At 40.1% G+C, this 20,264-nt stretch overlaps 1 protein-coding gene across 1 annotated transcript in view; it reads left to right on the forward strand.

Annotated features, from left to right (window-relative positions):
- The window catches only part of LOC104957131 (CUB and sushi domain-containing protein 3-like), a 196,504-nt gene that overhangs the window by 17,401 nt on the left and 158,839 nt on the right, over positions 1–20,264 (forward strand). Inside the window, 12 exon segments of the mRNA XM_010784744.1 lie at positions 2,075–2,191; positions 5,272–5,487; positions 6,569–6,757; positions 7,416–7,585; positions 9,611–9,767; positions 11,680–11,871; positions 13,752–13,878; positions 14,879–15,081; positions 16,376–16,567; positions 17,552–17,690; positions 18,972–19,159; positions 19,466–19,660. Of these exon segments, the coding sequence (XP_010783046.1) occupies positions 2,075–2,191; positions 5,272–5,487; positions 6,569–6,757; positions 7,416–7,585; positions 9,611–9,767; positions 11,680–11,871; positions 13,752–13,878; positions 14,879–15,081; positions 16,376–16,567; positions 17,552–17,690; positions 18,972–19,159; positions 19,466–19,660 (2,085 nt within the window).

Here is a 20,264-nt window from a genome sequence, read left to right on the forward strand (position 1 = left end):
ATGTTGTGAATCGCGCTGAGCTCCGTGGAGGTGTGGTTCCTTGTTCAGCGAAACACAGCCAAACTCACCCTGAGCACACACAAAGTCACAGCCGAAGTAAAAACAATAAGTGTGGCTTGATATTGAGTAAGAAAAAGGTTGATAAACGCTGTGAGAATGGGTCTGCAGAGAGAATTTCGCCGCGATCCCAACTGTCTGTAATCAGCCTGCAGCCAGGGAGGAGAGATCAGCTGCCGGCACTGAGTGTGTGTGTGAGGAAGTCCGTGGATTGGTCAATTTGGACCAATCAGCGGGGGCTTAACGTAACGGCTCCGCGGACGTAACGTAACGCTCCACGGATTGGTCCATTTGGTTCCGGGTAACGCATGACATCATGAGTTACCCGGAAGAATCAATGGACAGTGACGTATCTCCAACGAGGCGTTTTGGGGAGGTATAACCTCTGTAGCTTAACTGTCATTCTCTATTTATACAAGAGCACCCCTGTACTGTAATACATAGTTCGTAGTACACATGTACACTTCACCAAGGAGAAGATGTATAATTCTCTCGAAACCTAAACCAATACTGTTTGATTCCAATTTATGTAGGCCTGGGGTTTATGAATCATGTCATACTGTAAACTGATTATGCTCACTTTGAGTGTCTCACATAGTCTTGTTGCAGCAGGGGTCGGCAACCCCTGGCACGCGTGGAATAAGTGTGCAATAATATTTAAATTGTATTTNGTTCGTGGTCATTTGAAAACAAATGCCGGTGGTGTCGGACACACACAAACACACCCAACACACACACACAGAGCGGAGCTGAGCACAAACACACATCATGCGCCCCGGTGACCGGACATCTCCTTCATAAAACGAGGGGAATACTCTGGTAGTTCGATGTGTGTAGGGGTGTGTGTGGTTAAACGTAGCAGCCTCGATCTCTATTCAGCGGTTCTAATGAAGGGAAACACAGTGAAGTAAACAGTAAAAGGCACAGCTATTTGCAGCTGGTGCTGCTCTTCTCAGATTCTGCTGAGTTACCCTGGATATGTTTGATTTACCCGGCTTAACTAACCCTAACAAACGCGGTCTCGCTAAGCGGCCCTAAGAAACTGGTTATCAACTCAGTATATCAACCAGGGTTTCTCTGTCCGGCTGAGAGCGCGTTCACGTGAAAGGGACGGGGTTAGCAACATTTGACCAGTAACAAACATGGAGAAGCGTGCTGACAGCGCAGCGTCATACTTCATGAATGAATAGTAAATAGCAAATCCTGCTTCGTAGTACAGGCCACTGGTGCCGCAGAGATTTCATAAAGTGAAGGAGGTTCCTTCTATAAAACAGCTGTGGGCAGCAGATACTGTGAGTCACGGACAGGAATTCATAGATCAAAGCAGACTGGTTTACAGACTCTTCTGTTTTGCCAATCCGGTGCTTGAACAAATAGCTCTAAACCCCTGGCCAAAATGTCCCTAAATGAAGTCCGAGTTTGGAATATATATCAAATAATGTATGCACTGCCATTTCTCAACATAAACATAACAGTCTGCAATGAAACGGTCCTCTGTGCTCCTCTTCCTACTTGGCGCACCGGTAACTTTCCAGTGAGAACGAGAAACTAACTAAATACTTTCTCTTTCGCACAAAATACGAACGAGAGAGTATATCGTGCGCACAAGATACTTTTTTGTTCTCTCCATGAACCTTTAGGGGCTCCATAGGGCTGATTTTTTCCATTTGGAAGAAATTCAAAATCACTTTGAAGTCACAATCTAAATAAAGCTCTAATCCACTCAGTATGCTTGCAGTTCTTGTGAATTGTAAGTTAATATAATGGATTACCATGTTTTCTTAAAATGTCTTTCCATTTAAGATACCATAGGAATGAAGGAAATATGGATGGATAGCTGAATTAATGAATAATGTATTGGAGGGAGAGGGAGGAAAAACATTGTGTTGGCAGAATTACAGGTACTCGTAAAAAATAGAAGGAAAGGATGTGATATGACTCGAATGCATTGTGAATCATTTATTGGTCTTTTTTTCCAGCAACAGTTAACACTCATTATCTTGCTTTTTTTATTCAGCCTCGTGCGGTGGGGATATCAGGGGGCCTGGAGGCATCATCTTATCACCTGGCTTCCCGGAGCTGTATCCCAACTCCCTTAACTGTACATGGACTGTAGAAGTCAGCCATGGGAAAGGTAGGAAAACAACATTAATTGAAATCCTATCAAATGTTATTTATACAGCCCAATAATCACAAATTACACATTCATCTCGGGGGGCTTTACTGTGTGTACAGCATACGTCACCTTGTGTCCTTAGACTCTTGCATCGCACTAGGCAAAACTCCCCAGAGAAACCCCACATGTATTGGGGAACCTCAGGGATAGCAACAGAGGGATCTGCCACAGGACAGACGTGCAATAGAGGTTGGGTGTATGGATTTAAAAAAGAAAACATAGACAATCCAAATGACTATACACATTCAAATAATACATTCTTCAACGTGTAAGTGAAAATAATTTGCAATAAAACACTTTATTTGTATGTATTTTTTGGTCCTTAGCCTTTTTACTGTACAGTTAAGGAACTCTTAAACTATAAAACATTTTTTTTATTTGATACTGTGTGATTTATTGACTCACTACACCTTAGCACTCTTATTGGTTTTATTACTAAACACAATGACATTCAAAAGACCTCACAATGGCTAAATTATGAACCTATAAATTAAAAAAACGACTAACCCCCAACAGATTAGAAGAACATTACAGGGATTTATTATTATAAGGCGAGAAAGGACTTGTTCAAAGATAATTTTAATGCTTTGACTTTTTCTATCTTTGGCAAGTGTCCAGTGATAACATTACTCTCCGAGGTGTTCACTCTTGAAGATTTCACTGTGTGATCCTTTTTTTAAACAGTTTTATAACTATCAGAAAATTCAGTTTGATTTGTTGTTCTGCTTTATCAGCAATTCTCAAATAATTGTTGCTGGTACAGGCCTACAGGATGTTGTTCAGACATTCTTCAGCAGGATAGCATTTTACTCTGTTATGCTAATATTGCTTTTCATCAATTTTCCAACTAATTTACAGCTATCAAAATATTTGGCATTTCACTGGAGAAATCGGATATCTCATTTTAATTCACATACCGTTCTCTATTTAATTTAATTAGTTTAATTCCATTATCTCAGTACTCACTGTGAGTTAAATGAACAGTTACCAGTTCTCTGAGACCTTCTCATTCATTATCATTTGAAAAGGAAACTGAGCTTATCTCAGTGTCCTTGCATTTAGCTGTATTTTCTGTGTATTTTACCATTGTACTTCTTCTAATCCTCTTTCAGAAGGCCGGTTGAATATCCTCGTTCACTAGTTGTACCTTACCAATCGATCTTTTGTCGCCAACCATCAACTCTATTTCCTGTTAAGATTTACTTTTGATGGTTGAAGGCCCATCAGCAATCCATCCACATTTGACATTAGGAAAACAACATATACTTTGAGTTTCTGCCTCAAAGCTTTCCAATTTGTGTTCAAATCCTCTCATCAATTCTTATTCTTGCCATGTTTTTTTTATATGATAACTTTTCACATTTGTTATGTCATAATGGAAAGTCTCAAACATGTGTTTAATTAGAAATGGTAAGTAATGAAAAAAGCTATTAGACATTTAACCAGGGGCGACTTCAGTTTATTGAATTAAATATGATTTATGGTTGCCAAAATCTCATAGTGTACAGAGCTTAACTGAGCAAATAAAAAGCCATTAAGTATCCAAGATCACCATTTAAAGATTGCAATCAAAGTTCCCAGTGACCATTATTTTAACATGGAATGTGTTTAAAACATACTGGTTTTAAAACGTGCACGATTCCACTGGCATATCGACTAAAACTATACTAAAGTAATTGAAATAAAAAAATGTCATCCCACATAGGCATTTTCTTGGTTTTCATTATATTAATGTCTTTAGATTTGAATCTGCACAACCCCAAAACACAAGTGATCCCATCAGGATAATATATCTTTTACCAGGACACTGATTTTTCTGGTGTATTTCATCCTGTGGCTACTGACTGGAACACACATTCATCTTTAGGGATAGTGGCTAAATAACTATTCCACTTCATAATTGCCAATATCCCGATCCTGTACCTACTGCATTAAAATACTGGGATGTCCCTTCGTAGGGATGGCTCTTGATTAATTGATCATTTGGCTAAACTTTCTGTTATTTAATCACCGTTTTACCGAGCACAATCAATCACTTCATTTTGTTATTTATTTTATGGCCATTTGGGTCTTTTTTTATGAAGTGAGCCAAACATTGTGGAGGACATTATAGAGTCATATCTGAACAGATTCAACAGATGGCTTTAAAAGTGCTTAATGCACTGAAAAAGCAGCCAACTTGCCATCATGGTCGCAATGGAGATGCTATTGGATCTGAGTCAGTGTGACAAAACAGGCAGGGTGTAAAAAACCCAGATCTTGTTTTCCAAGTAAAAGATAAACACAAATTTGTTGATATTACATTTAGAAACATTTTTCTAGGTTATTCTTTTTGCTGCAGTAGCAGATGTTCTATTAGCAATCATGTGCTCTCCTCATGATCATCTACTGTTAGGAAGAACTATGTTTAAAAGTTGTATTTGATGGGCAGATGCAAAGCTGTGATAAATGACAGACTAGTGCTGTTGGAAAGGCCAATACTCTTCAGTGTTATAATCAGTAAAAAATAATTTTCACTTAATTTAGTTTCCATTCCTTTTGCATTTAATTGCTTTTTAACATTTTTGTGTGTTGTGGGAAAACATGTTATGTTTATGGCACAGACAAACATATTATATTATGTTTTCCCATTGTCCTTTCTATCTTAGCTAATTTCATTAGGATTAATTGTTATATACTTATCCCTAGGGCTGCTGTAAGGGAGAAGCATTTATTATTTAATTAATGAAAAATGCATTGTTTAGATTAATGTTCCAGCAAGCTAAATCCAACTCCAGCTGATTTTTAATCATGATAATAATAGTGTTTATTATAGCTAACATTTTAATTGAATAGTAGTCATCTTTATTCTGAGGTCATCATATCAAATGTTTGTCTGTGCCGTAAATCAGTTTTCTCAACCTTATGGGTCAGTATGGACATCAATTCAAGAACATCTAATTTATGCATTGAATATTCTATTCAAATCCTTTCCATCCTTTTATTAGTGATTCCTCTGAAAAGCTCTAACGCTTGGCTTTCTTATTTTCTCCTCCAAGGTGTCCAATTCACTTTTTACTCCTTCCACCTGGAAGATCACCATGACTACCTTCTGATAACAGAAAATGGCAGCTTCGCCCAGCCACTGGCTCGCCTCACAGGCTCAGAGAGGCCTTCACCGGTTAATGCTGGCCTGTATGGAAACTTCAAGGCCCAGCTACGCTTCATATCTGACTTCTCAATATCGCTGCAGGGATTCAACATCTCCTTCTCCGGTATGAAGACATATGAGGATTCTGTCTGTAGATGGCAGGGAAGGGAGAGTATTGGTAGGAGGGAAGACAAAAAGGGTAGGGAAAGCTTTAAAAGAGAAAGTGAGATGAATTGTGTGGAGGAGTAAGGATGCTGAATATGTGGTGGGAGGAGTTGTTAAGTACAAGGGAGTAGAAAGCAGAAGTGAAAGACTTTGTGACGGACAGAAATAGAAAGACAGCCCGTTCAATGATAAGATCAAAAGTGCTAAGCCTCCCTAAAGCACGCATAAAGTAACCTGTGAGGAGTGATTTGTCGGTCAGAATGGGAGCCGGCTTAAGGTAGACCATGCCTTCAGGCTGCGCCGATCAGAGTGGGATAATTAAGAGACAACGAGGTCACGCAGGTAGAGGCGGTCTGACCGTGATGAGAATGATCATCAAAGCTTACCATGTGGGTCAGTATCCTGAACACTGAGGAGAAGGGGCGGGGGGATGGTTACAGAAATAATGGGCCCCCCATGCAGAGACCAGGGAGTGGAGAAACACTGAGAAAGCTGGAGATGGGAGGCTGAGCCAGGGAGAAAAGAGACAGATGGTGATGCTTAGTGAGCGGGTTTGATGGAGAGGGTCGAGAGAGATAGAGAGAGAAAGAGAGGCAGGAAAATACTGTAAAGTAGAAAAAGGAAGAGAGAGGGGCTGCTTCATGAGCATTCTGGCTAAATGTTTGCCTGCTGTCCACTGAAGTAAAGCATCACTTATGCAGCCATGAATATTCATGAAGTTTGTCGGTGTGTGCAAGCCCTGGTCTGTGATTAGCATGTATAGATCTTCTGATTAAAATGCATTTTTTAACCTTTTCTGACCTTTGATGAAATGTGCCAATGCTGACAGACCACGTCCTATGGTAGGATGCTTCTGTAATGTTTTGCTTTATTGAAATCAAAAGCCATACTGCTAAATAAAGGGGCCTTGAGCAAGACCGTTAATCCCCACAAGCTACGATATTGCTTGCTTCCTTGGGGATTATTATCACTGACAAGTTTAACTAACAAATCATTCTAATTATGCATTTATAATATATTTGTGGCTATTTTCCTTCCAGAGTACGATCTTGAACCCTGTAAGGACCCGGGTTCGCCACAGTTTGGATGGCACACGGGCTCCAGGTTTGGCATTGGTGACTCACTGCCGTTCTACTGCAACACAGGATACCGCCTACAGGGGGCGCGGGAGATAGTGTGCTTGGGAGGTGGCCGGCGCATGTGGAGTGCCCCTCTGCCAAGGTGTGTGGGTACGTGGTCAGCTGCTTTTATTCCATTTCCCTTCCTGTTTGTGTATGTCTATAGCAGAATGTGCATAGTTAGCCAGTGCGATGTGTTAAATGTGTTTGGCGAAGAATTGAACCTTTTTTAGACATTCAAGAACTCAGTGGAATTAGAATTACTTAAGTAGACCATAATTATAAATGCAGACCTGTTATTAATACTGATGTGAGCGGCTAGGTTCAACTACCCTTGGAGATCTCTTTTCCTTTGAAGGGTGCTCCAAGGGCAGTTTAAGGGAGTGGAGTTAAGGGACAATACCACTGCACTGCTCACCCCCCCCCTACTCCCCTACCAAGAACCTCAAATACATTACTTGCATATTTAAATAGCTGACTCCAGAGATCTAGTCGTTTTTATAGCAGAGTTATTGTGTCATTTAAACGAGTTGCCTTGTACCCTGTGATGAAAGACCTAACATTACCAACCTCTAGCACACCAGTTTAGCCCTGTGTTAGAAAAAGACTGCTGCTGTGGCGTGAATTTTACATGAAGCAAACCAATAGCAATAGGTTTATGGATATTTGATATTTTGTTGGTAATGATTTTTAAAGTAAAAATTATCTTATTTTAGAAGAAAAAAAACAAAAGAATAATTGTTGTCTTTGTGTTTGTTTTTTTTTGCAGCGGAGTGTGGATCGACAGTCTCCAACAACGAAGGAGTTCTTTTGTCGCCAAACTATCCAATGAACTATGACAACAGCCACGAATGTGTCTACAGCATTCATGTTCAAACAGGCAAAGGTATCAACATCACTGCAAGCACCTTTCAACTCGCACAAGGTGACATCCTCAAGGTAAAGACACAATGCAGTCATTCCTCTTTGTTGACAGAAAATAGATAACCAACAAATAAACAAAGGGCTTGGTTTAGGAACCGCCATTTTGTCTTTGCTTAATTAATGTGGAAGCATGTGATGCAGGAAACGTGAAGTAAGGGATTTCATGGAAATAACCTGGCAGAATTCCAAAGGCCAAACAGTTGCAAAAGCAGCATTCCTTTTGAAAGAAAGGGATTCATGTCTTCGCTCAAGGGCACTTTAACAGTCTTAGAAAGCACTGCGAATGAGACGCAAATGACTATGTAGTTCCCACTTCACAGCTGGAATGCACTCTTTTTGGGATGCAGATGTCTTGTCTAATGCTCCAATTAACAGCATTGTAGCCTACTATCAGTGTTTCTAGTAATAGAGTTGTGTAGACAGTAATCTGCTGTTCTTAGTAATTTTGTGAACATCTGAAATGTGAAAAGACATGCTTAGAGCCAAATTGACTTGAGGGAAGAGAAACAATAAAAACGCAGAGAGGGCTCTAGTAGTAATTCAAAGGAAGAGCCCAGAGCCATGTTTTTTCTCAGGTGTCAATCATAAAGGATTAGGAATCTAAGTGGAATAGGTGTGCTTCTTCAAAAAACAATTTGAACGAGGCCTGTGGTTAAAGAAAAAAAAAAAAATTCTGTTAAACATGTATTTGAAAAAGAAAAGGAAGATAAAAATACAATTATTTATATAGAAACATCCATGAAAGCATTCAAAAAAACGTGTAAGTACGTTACTCTTTGCTTGGAGGAGGCACTGTTTAAAAACTGTCATTGGATTTCAAATTGTAACAAAATATTTGATTTATAATTGGGGTCTTCTCAGATCATGTGATGGTATAAATAGCGCACATGAAACAGTAATTCCTCCAAACCTTATACATTCTCTTTTTCTTAGGGCTGTCAGTCGATTAAAATAGTTAATCGTGATTAATCGCATGATGTCCATAGTTAATCGCGATTAATCGCAAATTAATCGCAAATTAATCGCACATTTTTTATCTGTTCTAAATGTACCTTAGAGGAATATTTTTCAAGTTTTTAATACTCTTATCAACATATGAGTGGACAAATATGCTTTATGCAAATGTTTGTTTATTATCATTGGAACAATGACAAATATTCTCATGAATATTCTCAACACAACAACCTGGAGCCTCTCTCTCTCTCTCTTACACTCTCTCCCAACCCTGTGTACTTCTTTGCACTGAGCCAGTTGCTCAAACAGACAAGCCTGTTTACAGTTGTCGGCGAAATGCCGCTCCTCTGTCTTCATCTTCAGTCAAAGCATGAGACTGAAGTTCCCACTGTGGGTCAAAATAATGCGCTGTGATGTGCAGTCGACACGTTGGATGCAATCCGAATGATCTAACGCAGCCCCTCGTCCTCCACAATGTTAAGCTGTAGCCACCCATTTAGCTATCGCTGTTGTTGTCCAGGCGTCTCCCAGGCTTCTACCCGTCAAACTTTCAAGCGTGTTCTGCCGCAAGCGAGCGGCAGGAGCGGGGCTGTCAGCATCAGCTGTGTGCTTGGCTTGCTGTTTAAAACACCTTTTTTTGTATCCATATTTCTCGCTAGAATCTCCCACCATCTAACTAACAACAACAACAACAACAACAACAACAACAACGTCAAGCCTTTAGGTTCTGAAACTACGGGGCGGGCCGAGGACAAATACACATGCGTTAATCGCACGTTAAAATAATTAGTGAATCATGAATCCCATCTGCCTTGTAAGCTGTACAGATGCACAGTATCAGATCAATGGGAAGAAACATCCCTCCAATCTAAATTTTGACATCTCATTTAGGTTATTGGATTTGCAATAGATGTGCCATATAAAGAGGATATACACTACTAATAGCTTCTTTTTAATTGTGTCTCTCTTTCCTAAGTATGAATAATTAATTCCTAATATTATCATTCTACTTAATTATGGGGATTTAATCCTCAGTGTGCAGCAGAGCTCTCCATCATGTTCTTCTTCTTCTTTGTCTCTGATCAGGCATATGATGGTAAGGACGGGGCCGCCGCACTCCTTGGCTCGTACACTGGCACGCTGATGCAAGGTCTGTCCCTCACCACCACCTCCAACTATCTGTGGCTGGAGTTCTACTCCGACCAGGAGGCAACTGCAGCGGGGTTCCAGCTCATATACCAAAGTAAGTCACTGCTCCTTTCCCTGGGAGAGGAGGGCCCTAAAGCTTTTTCCAAGTGGATGAATTTAGCTCTACTTCAGGAGCCAGCCATCTCAAAGAGCAGAATTTTAAAGGAAGTTTTAATTGACCCTCACTGTCATTCACTGTCAGGGTATCCATTAAACACAGCACGGTGTTTCCACGCCATTCCTGCTGGACATTTCGCTTCTTTTCTTTTCACCCCTCCCTCCCTCTCCCTCTCTCTATGTGAATCCATTTTCTCCCTTTTCCTTTGCGCTCTATTCCTGCAATTAGCGTCCATGCCAGCCTAACTGTACCTTGTTAAAGCAGGTGAATTATTGTTTGGATTGTTTGAAACCAGTGAGTTTGTGTGTGCATGTGTTTTGAACGTTTGGATCATTGCTATAAGTGGGCCAGTAATAGATGAGTTTTGCTTCTCCCTCTAATTGGCTTGCTGACTGTGTATTGTTGCTAACTGTTTCTAATTTATTACTGTGACGGGATAATGTTTTGGTTACACTGCATTTTGCAGTCCAATTTAAAGTGTTTTTCTGTTTCACCTGCATTTGAGCTCTGTAAATTTGTTTTGGCTACCAGCAGTTTTTATAAGGTAGAATTCAACACAGTTAGTTAGAATGGAAACGGTCACACTGCAGTTTTGACTTGAATAAAATGAAAGGGAATAAGTTTCAAGCAACTTGCAGTAACGAGGCCCAAACTGGCAATTTTCACTCTGCGATAATTACACCAAATGTGCCAGGTACGAACTGCTGTATTACAGTTCCAATACAACTTTTTTACAATCGAGTGCAGCTCAGCATTAATCATGGTTTTCGTTTTTTGCAGCCTGACAGGCCTGCCAAAAATAATAATAAAATATACATTAATCAGCTATGTGTAGCCATTTACAACAAGTAATTAAGTTGCCATCAGCATCTTAATGCAACAACAATTAGTTCGGAAGAGCCTTTTGAGTTACAAAATTAGCCATAATTAAATGGCACATAATTAGATATAATTTCAGATTTGTTTCCAGAGACATGCACAAGGTAAATGGCAGTATAAAAACACTTTATCCACCTCAAAGTGAAGTCTTCACTTGGTCTTTTCATCCAGAATGAATAGCCCTTTGAAATGTGGAGAGGTCTGAGTGATGTGAGAAAAGCAATAGGGCAAGGAGAAGGTGGGATATGGGCAACTTAAATCTAGTCTCAACATGAAACCTGATCATGTTTTCAGGACTCTTCTACCAGAAGTGCAGATGTAATTTTCTAAATGTGAGCAGTAACTGCAGGAGATTTATACTGGGCATGACACTTGTAATGCTGCCATAACATCTGGCATGGGCATGGACCTCGCTGTGAGAAGAGGCCGTAAATCAGCCCTGCTGGGTTTATGTGCAGACACTGTTGCTGCATATCAGAACACTTGCATTTAGTATCTAGAAGAGAGGAATACACATAACGTGGTAGAGTTCAAACATGGCCATCTTAAGAGTTATTGCAACACCTTGTCTTGTTTGTGACTCGTACATTTCATTTATTTTGTATAAGTGTTACGAATGGATGGGCTGTTTCTCAATTGTAACTGCCGGCATTCAATCAAACATTTGATTGTGAACATTTACTATTTTCCAAATGGAATCTTTTACTGCTACGTAATATAATAGCAATGTAAGACCAACCCACAACTGGAAATTGATTCTATGTTCAATAATTTTCTTCTTTTCTTTTAGGTTATCGAGAGATGTTCACCAAATATTTTAAACATGACCAGCTTTCTGTCAACAAGCAAGACGACCCCATTCTCTAGATAAAAATGAATTTGGCACTGGTTCACAAAATGGCTTGCCAGAACTCATATTCTTATCCTGCCTTATGACCTTCTCTTGTGCCTCTCAATGTTTCTCATCCAGGCTTTGAGCTCTCCCACTGCGATGATCCAGGTGTGCCGCAGTTTGGCTTCAAAGTCACTGACCAGGGTCACTTTGCTGGAAGTGCTATCACATTCGGGTGTGACCGAGGTTACACCCTGCACGGCAGTGGCATACTCAAGTGCATGACTGGGGATAGAAGGGCATGGGACAACCTCCTGCCGTCTTGTATAGGTAATCCTTTCTGTCTAAGCAGTCTTTGACCATTCAATTCTCTTTTTTTCTCTCCTACTGTAGTAGTTACATTATTATTCAGGCCAGGCACACTGTCAACATTGCTCATCTACTGTAGGTGTTGATTTTAAGGATGTATCACTATGTGGGTTCTACTTAATGGACTGAATTGAAAGAAAACACACTGCTTGTGTTTTTGTTAGAGAATATAAACACATCTGATGTTTTAAAGGTCCCATGTCATGGCCGTTTCTACTTATCATAATTCCATGGTTGAGGTCTACTAGAATACATTTATATTGTGCAATGTTCCAAACTCACATTGGTTTTCTCATACAGCATCTCTGTATAGTATGTGTATTCACTCTCTGTCCTAAACGGCTTGTTGGAGCTCCTGCCCCCCACTCCCTGTGAGCCCACATCAGCTGTACATCAGTGATTATGTGTTACAATGGCTTTTGTTAGCAACCAGAAAATGACACCAGTAATGACAAACAGATGAGAATGCTGCGGGAAGGGGGGTAGGGGTGCTGAGGGGGCTGCAGCACCACCATCTGCGAGGCTCCACTGTTACCCCTACCCCCCCGCACCCCCAAACGCAGTTGTCCTCGCTACAGGGTGTACTTTGAGGGTTTGTGACTCTGCAGGCTGTTTACATGCAGAACAACCTTCATAACACACAAGCGGACGGGTAATAACCAGAAAAGCATGACATGGGACCTTTAATACAAATTATTGATCTCTCTCTGTGTGTTCTTGATGCTGAAATGGCTGTACTGTATAGAGCAATTAAGAACAATCTCAATCACTATTTAATTTTTTACGATTGTCATTGATGAGCATTTCTCCAGCACAGAGGCATAATTATTAGAGCATTCGTATCAGATTTGTTCTGGACATGATGTACATTCTTGGCTGTACTTTCATATTCACAACGTGCTGAGACAGTGAGACAGAGAAACTATGAAGCTATTACCTGCACGCTGCTAGAGCCTGGAAGGTGTTGTGAGGCAGTGTCTGTTTCTTGATGGCTAGCAGTGATGGATTAAGGCACAAAATGATTTATAAATTCCGGACGTGTGCGGAATTGCATTTTAAATGCGCCTCTGTCCTTCCGCCTTTTTCAATGAAACATGTATTTATTCCTTTATGAGTAAAAATGTCTTAGCTCTGGCATTGTGGCATGTTCAATAACATCACAAAAAAGTAAACCGGTCTACTGATTAACTGTTAAATAGTGCTGGATAACTGAATGGTCAATATTAATAGTGAGCTTTGCATCTGTGAGCTGAATGTAAAATGGGATTCCCAGCCATTTCTCCAGGGTTACCTTCTGGCTCCTGTCCAGGGCTTTTACATTATCCTGCTGTTAGGATCCTGATTATAGCCTACCACTGTGGCAATCTAATGCAATTTTCCTATTAATTAAGAGCAGTTTGTTCTGTATCATAGATAGCAAGAAGATAACCAGGGGAGAGACAACATAGATTGGATGATTTACAAACATTTCATCAGTCATTTGTAGCAGTGTCCTTCCTGCCATGCAAGACCCTGCCTGAATATTCTTCGGACACATTCTTTTTAAAGTAAATGAATGACATCATTAGGAGGCATACTTACAGACAAAACAAGTTTTGTTTTGCATCTGTGACTTTCTCTTTCAAGACAGGAAGTCTGTAAAGTCCCATTACCTGTTAGTAAAAGGAACTCATTTTTCAGCAGAGCTTAACTGTTGCTCATTAGTCCTCATTGTAGACTCTGAGCTGCAGTGAGCTAAGACCTTGACAGCAGTTTTTCTGTATTTCAACAAGCTCTTTTTTTGTGTATATGCATCTCCATTTTCTCATGGTTGAGTTTATGTATTTTATGTGTGCATGCAGCGGAGTGTGGTGGGAGTTTCAAAGGTGAGTCTACCGGGCGAATCCTGTCTCCTGGGTATCCCTTCCCCTACGACAACAACCTGAGGTGCACCTGGACCATTGAGGTCAACTCTGGCAACATTGTCAGGTAACTCACGGTGCTAATAACATTATTGTATATTCATATATTGCATAAACTGTGCTGTTTCTGTTGTATAAGAAATGTGTTTGCTATTAGCTCTCTATAACTGATGTATTCAAAACTTCCTAGAAAAACCTTATAATATGTTCAATATTTAAATTAAAATTTGCAATAATTTATCAAAATATGCAAATTGTATTTTGTGTCATTTCTTATCAAAAGAATATAATTGGTCCTTAAGTTATTAGTCTACTAAAAGGAGTTATATACTGTATATTGGATGAGATTAAATGGATTTGTATAATAAAACTGAAGCGAGTCTGACTGACGTTTACATGGTTCATGCAATGTATTCACAAAGTAATTGCCTAAAAGTAAACAGATGTGAGTTGATTTGAATACATCTAACATTATCTGAGGTCATCCTTACTTGACCTGAAGACAAAAATAGCTTAAAGGTTTTCACGAGACATTACAAAGTTCAGTTAAGATTTTAAACATGAACAAGTCTCCTCTAAAGCAAGGTGTCATCAAGAGAAACAGCCTGCAGCAGCTCCATTAACAATGATTGGGAGAGCGACTTTGTAGACGCTGTGACAGCACCCAGAGGCATTTTCCAGGGACATGGAAGCATTTTTTTTTTTTCTTGAGAGCTCCTAGTATTACTGTGAAATAAAACCCATCGGGACTTGGAGGTCGAAGTAAACATGGTATGATTTCATAAAGTCAGCCACACATTCTTTGTCATAAGACCTGCTTCAGGCTATCTCTTGATGAGACCGCAGATAAGTCTGTGCTATCATATTTCTAACTTTGGCAGGAACTGATTGATGATACCAAATCTCAACTGAAATAACCGAAAGCAGGGGGCACAGTTAATAGTTAGATCCCTCCTTTGACCTCAATTTAAGTTCAGCACTCATTTTACTTGCCTTCTTTAGAAAACTTGTTTAACTGACTGAATTAATTAAAAGCCTATGCTAACAATCTCTTGTGTCTTTTGCAGTCTCCAGTTCCTTGCGTTCGACACAGAGGCGTCCCACGACATCCTGAAGGTGTGGGATGGGCCTCCTGAGAACGAGATGTCTCTGAGGGAGGTTAGCGGCTCGCTGCTGCCTGAGGGCATCCACTCCACTCTCAACATCGTCACCATACAGTTTGAGACTGACTTTTATATAACCAAGTCTGGCTTTGCCATCGACTTCTCCAGTAAGTATTTCCTGTTGTTTTGTTGTTTGCTCATAGTAAGAGTCTCTTTGAGGAGTTAAAGTTTTTGGAAATGTAATGACATCAAACTGTCTCTGTATAAAGCGTATTATGTCTATTTGTAGAGACATTAAGTGTATATTCCACAGAGTATGCCTAGCTCGTAAGGAGTATATTAAAGGTTAATACAAAGTTGATTTCAATGTCTCCAAAATAATGAAATTCTCAAACTGAAGCTTTTAATTTGAACATTTCCTCATGCCCTGTGGAACTCTTTGAATTTGATGTAACCTTTAACCATGCTTTGATGAGCAGTGAGTCCCAGGTATTCTACAGTTTCCTGCTGTTAGCCTACTCAAGCACTCTCATGTTCTGCTGGTATTAATTGTATTCATTACTCTAGTAAACCGGAAAGGAAGCATAATGTTGAAATCAATTACATTGGGATTCTGCACCTGTTTTAAGTGAGAATCGATTCTGAAGATGCATACAAAACTTACATTCCTGGATTGCCCCCGGCTGGTGGTTTCAGGCTGGAAATCTGGTTTTGTTAAGTGAATTTCTGCAGACCTTCTTCAATGAGTGACTGTTTCTTGTGGATGGTACCTATGATGTTCCTTAGGATTGGAAGTATTTTCAGTTTAATAGCAATTTGCAGTACGATTTCTACAGAAAATAAGCCTTGTTTTTTAAGTTGAATTACTTTAATCCATCAATCCGAAGATGGTTACACAAACATTCATTGTCTATGTAGAAATTAGGTCAAGTGTATCTTTATAATTATAAGTTAAACTATTATGATCGCTTCTATCAAAGTTGTTAAACGTATTGACTCGTTTTTGCTCCTACATTTTCAGATTAGATAATAAAATACAGTGTGCTGTCTTATAATGATCACACATATAAAATGTATACAAACTGATAACCATTTTGTTTTAATACTTTGATCTTTTTTTTGTTCATCATGTTTTACTTACAACACCAAACTTCAATATACTTAACTGTGTTAAGTCTCTTAATAACGTCTGTCTAGATGGGAGCATTTGTAGAATCCATCAGATTTGACCAGATCATGCCTATACCTCTGGGCTCCACAGCTGTGCTTTAGAAACAGATTAGGTGAACACAGCAGGATTCTGACTGATATCAGTGTTCAAACCACAGTTTTAACTTGACAGCTGTCTACTGTGAGATATGAAACTCCTTGTACGTGTGTGCATGCGTGTTCACTCATGCAATCATTGATCCCATGCGCTCTGCATGCTCATGTGCACCTGTGTGTGTGTTTGCCCCTCAGGTTCGCTCGCGACAGCTTGCAGAGATCCAGGTATTCCCATGAATGGTAGTCGCAATGGGGAAGGGCGGGAGCCTGGTGACTCGGTGACCTTCTCTTGTGATCCGGGATATGAATTGCAGGGGGAGAGCAGAATCACCTGCATCCAAGTGGAAAATAGATACTACTGGCAACCCAGCCCGCCAAGCTGCATCGGTGAGAGAGGGCGACGTGGTTTGAGTTATTGAGGGGGAGAAGTACGGGGGAGACTGAGAGGTACATGGATGGGAGGAGAGGGGGAGAGAAGGAGGGAAGTTTGCGGGATCAGAGTTACAAAATAAAGATATTGAGATGAATAGTGAGCAGGGGAGTTTTCGATTTAGTGTCTGTAGCAGAAACTAATTCTCTCTCACTGATGTCTGAAGAATATGGGCAGGATAAACAAAACTCTTCAGAGTTGAGTTGGTGCCAAGTCTTATGTCGACAAATCCACTTCACTAGCCTTTCAAAGACTGAGTACTCTACGCTATCGTTCCCGAGAACAATGTCTTATTAGAGCTTAACAGCTAATTACTTAACAATGCAACTCAAAATAATTACACCAAGTAGGTCTAAAGAAACTTGGATGTCGCTGCCAACGCGTCTGAGGTTTTGTTTCCTGGCCATAAAAGGCCTAGGTATTTGTTTCGCTTTGCAATTACAAGATTACGTGACAAGTCTCTATGAGTGAAAACATGATTTAAATGTCAGCTTTCCTTTTGGAGCTTAAGAGCAATACACTCATCATCATGTTACTAAAAGTTCTTCATATTGAAGCAAGCTGGCAGTTGATTCATCACACTCAAAGAATGACAAGAAAAGCCTTCTGCGGGGATTTAAGGTTTAGAGTGTCCTCTGACATGCTGAAGCACTCAAAATGTCCTTTTTAAATCATATAAATATAATCCAGCCAACTAAATCATAGAGCATAAATGTCAATTCACACTATTTAATTAAGTTGTCTTAATATCTTGTTAGTTTCATATCAGTCCCAAGAAGATCTGAGAGTCACATATCAATGGTAGGAAACATTTAGCAAGATGATGTAGGAAGGAGCAATAATCAAGTTCAACTAAAGATGTTTGCAGCAGGTCAAGGACACTTTTTGACCACTGTGTGCCTCTGCCTCATCCATTGCTTCTTCCTTTTTCTTCTCTCAAGCTCCTTGTGGTGGAAATGTGACTGGATCTTCAGGATTCATCCTCTCTCCAAACTACCCAAACCCCTACCCACACAGCAAAGACTGTGACTGGCTTATTGCTGTGCACTCTGACTATGTCATTTCCTTGGCTTTCATCAGGTAAGTTGAGCTGCTTCAAATGCAATTTTACATTCTTTAGTTGCTTGAGTCAAAACATAAGGAACAACAACATTAAATTAAATGATGGTGAAACTCAATGTCTTAATATCCAGACGATATGTGGAGAAACAGACATATTTTTGTCACAGTTGCTTTATTTATTCTTTAGAGCAAAGGTGTTTGATACATTCCTCGCACGTATGGATTACGCAAGTTCATTTAATTGGAAAGAAAAATGATGGCCTTGAGGTACATGCACATGGTCCAGTAACTTAGACTTGGAATTGCCTGTTTTCTGCAGTGGAACCAGCTATAACATGATGGTATTGAGCAAAGTTGGCCATGTGTGTTAAAGCAGAGGACCTGAGCTGGAGTCCAGGTGTGTTGGGAGATAGGGGGGAGCAGAAGTGCCTCTACAGATACGGTATCTACAGTAGAAGGCAGCTATCCTGCCGCTTTGCTGAAATGTGGTGAAACAAGATTTCCAAAAAATGGTATATTGCAGGCAGTAGTGTGATAAGAGTGCATCTCATTTCTTAGACTGAATCACACTAAGACCATAAGCCTTACATGATTAATTGCAATCTAAATATGTCGCAGCAATACTGGCAGCGCAAACTCACGGATGGGCCTGAGGGCACTTTTCATGGACCCTGTTGCTCTTGACTGTTATTTTTCTAGTCGTTTTTATGAAGAGCTGGAGAAGCAGCGTGCATTGCCTCTATCTGCACTCCCACCCACTTTCCCTTTTTCTCACCATGTTTCTTTTTCAACTTTGTCCTTCAAAACAAACATCTAATAGAGTTAGCACAATGCTGCTTTCTCCCATGGGAATGCCAAATGAAAGGATGGAGTTATGATTTTAAATTGAAGTTGCCTTGATCCAACTCAAATGCAATTATCTCCAAGTTATTTACATTTTTGTCATAAACCATGCTCATTATTTTGAAAACAAATGCGCCGCTCTCTCTCACTGAGGCATCTGATTTGATATACGGTGTTACAATATGAAACGATCTTTTCACACAGCATTGCCACTGCCGTCTGGGAAGATTTTGTGCCGGCGCTGTGTCACAACAATTTAATCTCTTCTCACCTCTTGGGGGAGATATCTTTTTTTATCTCTTTGTCTTGAGATGCAAAACAAATGGCTTGGCATGACTCACTCCTAGCACTGAAGTGCACACTCATTTTGCAGCCCTAATGCATACAATCTGGTGGTTAAGATTGGGCAAAATAATAACTGTTTTATCTAATTTATGTGTCTTTCATTTGTAACAGTTTCAGTATTGAGCCCAACTATGATTTCCTGTATATCTATGATGGGCCAGACAGCAGCGCTCATCTGATTGGCAGTTTCCAAGACAGTAAACTTCCCGAGAAGATTGAGAGCACTTCCAACTTCATGTACCTGGCATTTCGCAGCGATGGCTCTGTGAGCTACACCGGCTTTTATTTGGAATACAAAGGTAGACCTTTACGTTTTTTTTAAACAGAATGTGTTCATATGCAAGTGATTTTTAGATGGAAACGTATATACATGAAACGTAAACATGACGTGTTTAAAGTTTGCTACTTGACACACCTACTCTTTCTAATGGTAATGCAAGCTGTGAAAATAGCCTGTATCTATTTCCACCGCTTTAACAGGTCAGGTAGTGTTACATTAAATACACACTTGCAGCCTGAATAACTATTTGAACCTACTAATTAGAAACCCCACTCATTTTAAACACTTCTGACTGCTCTAAAAGCTTTGTTCTTTTGATTGGCAGCAAAACTGCGGGAGGCGTGTTTTGATCCAGGGAATGTGATGAACGGCTCTCGAATGGGTACTGACTACAAGCTGGGATCTATGGTGACATTTCATTGTGAGGCTGGCTACCTGCTACAGGGCTACTCCACTCTGACTTGTGTCATGGGCAACAGCAAGAGACCAGAGTGGGACAGAGCCAAACCGAGCTGTCAAGGTGAGTGAGAGGCAACACTTCTAGATGAACAGAAAGCCTGAGTAGCAGAGAGCTGCACTGCAGCTGTTTGGTCAATATTTGATACTATGTGAAACTGGGACTCTGCTGTGTCAAAATGAGTTATGTGTGGTGTACATGTCCATCACAAAAAGCTAGACTTAAAGGAGAGAATCATTTGTTTATTGATGTAGATCATTTATTGTTCATTTTAAATATGAATAAATAAAAAATTAACATTTAGAAGACACACTATGTTCAAGCCTGGTGTTGTCATTACAAACATTCATTATATGAAAGGCAGGGAGTCACTTCATTATGTGTAGACTGGACAAAAAACCCCTCTGTGTACTAAAACGTTCTAGACTGTGTGTGTGTGTGTGTGTGTGTGTGTGTGTGTGTGTGTGTGTGTGTGTGTGTGTGTGTGTGTGTGTGTGTGTGTGTGTGTGTGTGTGTGTGTGTGTGTGTGTGTGTGTGTGTGTGTGTGTGTGTGTGTGTGTGTAGTGTGTAGTGTGTGTGTGTGTAGTAGTAGTGTGTGTAGTGTAGTAGTAGTAGTAGTGTACGTAGTACGTAGTACGTACGTAAGTACGTAGTAACGTACGTAAGT

The sequence above is a fragment of the Notothenia coriiceps genome, unplaced genomic scaffold (assembly GCF_000735185.1).
Source record: "Notothenia coriiceps isolate Sejong01 unplaced genomic scaffold, NC01 NC01_scaffold00026424, whole genome shotgun sequence".
Classification (NCBI taxonomy): domain Eukaryota; kingdom Metazoa; phylum Chordata; class Actinopteri; order Perciformes; family Nototheniidae; genus Notothenia; species Notothenia coriiceps.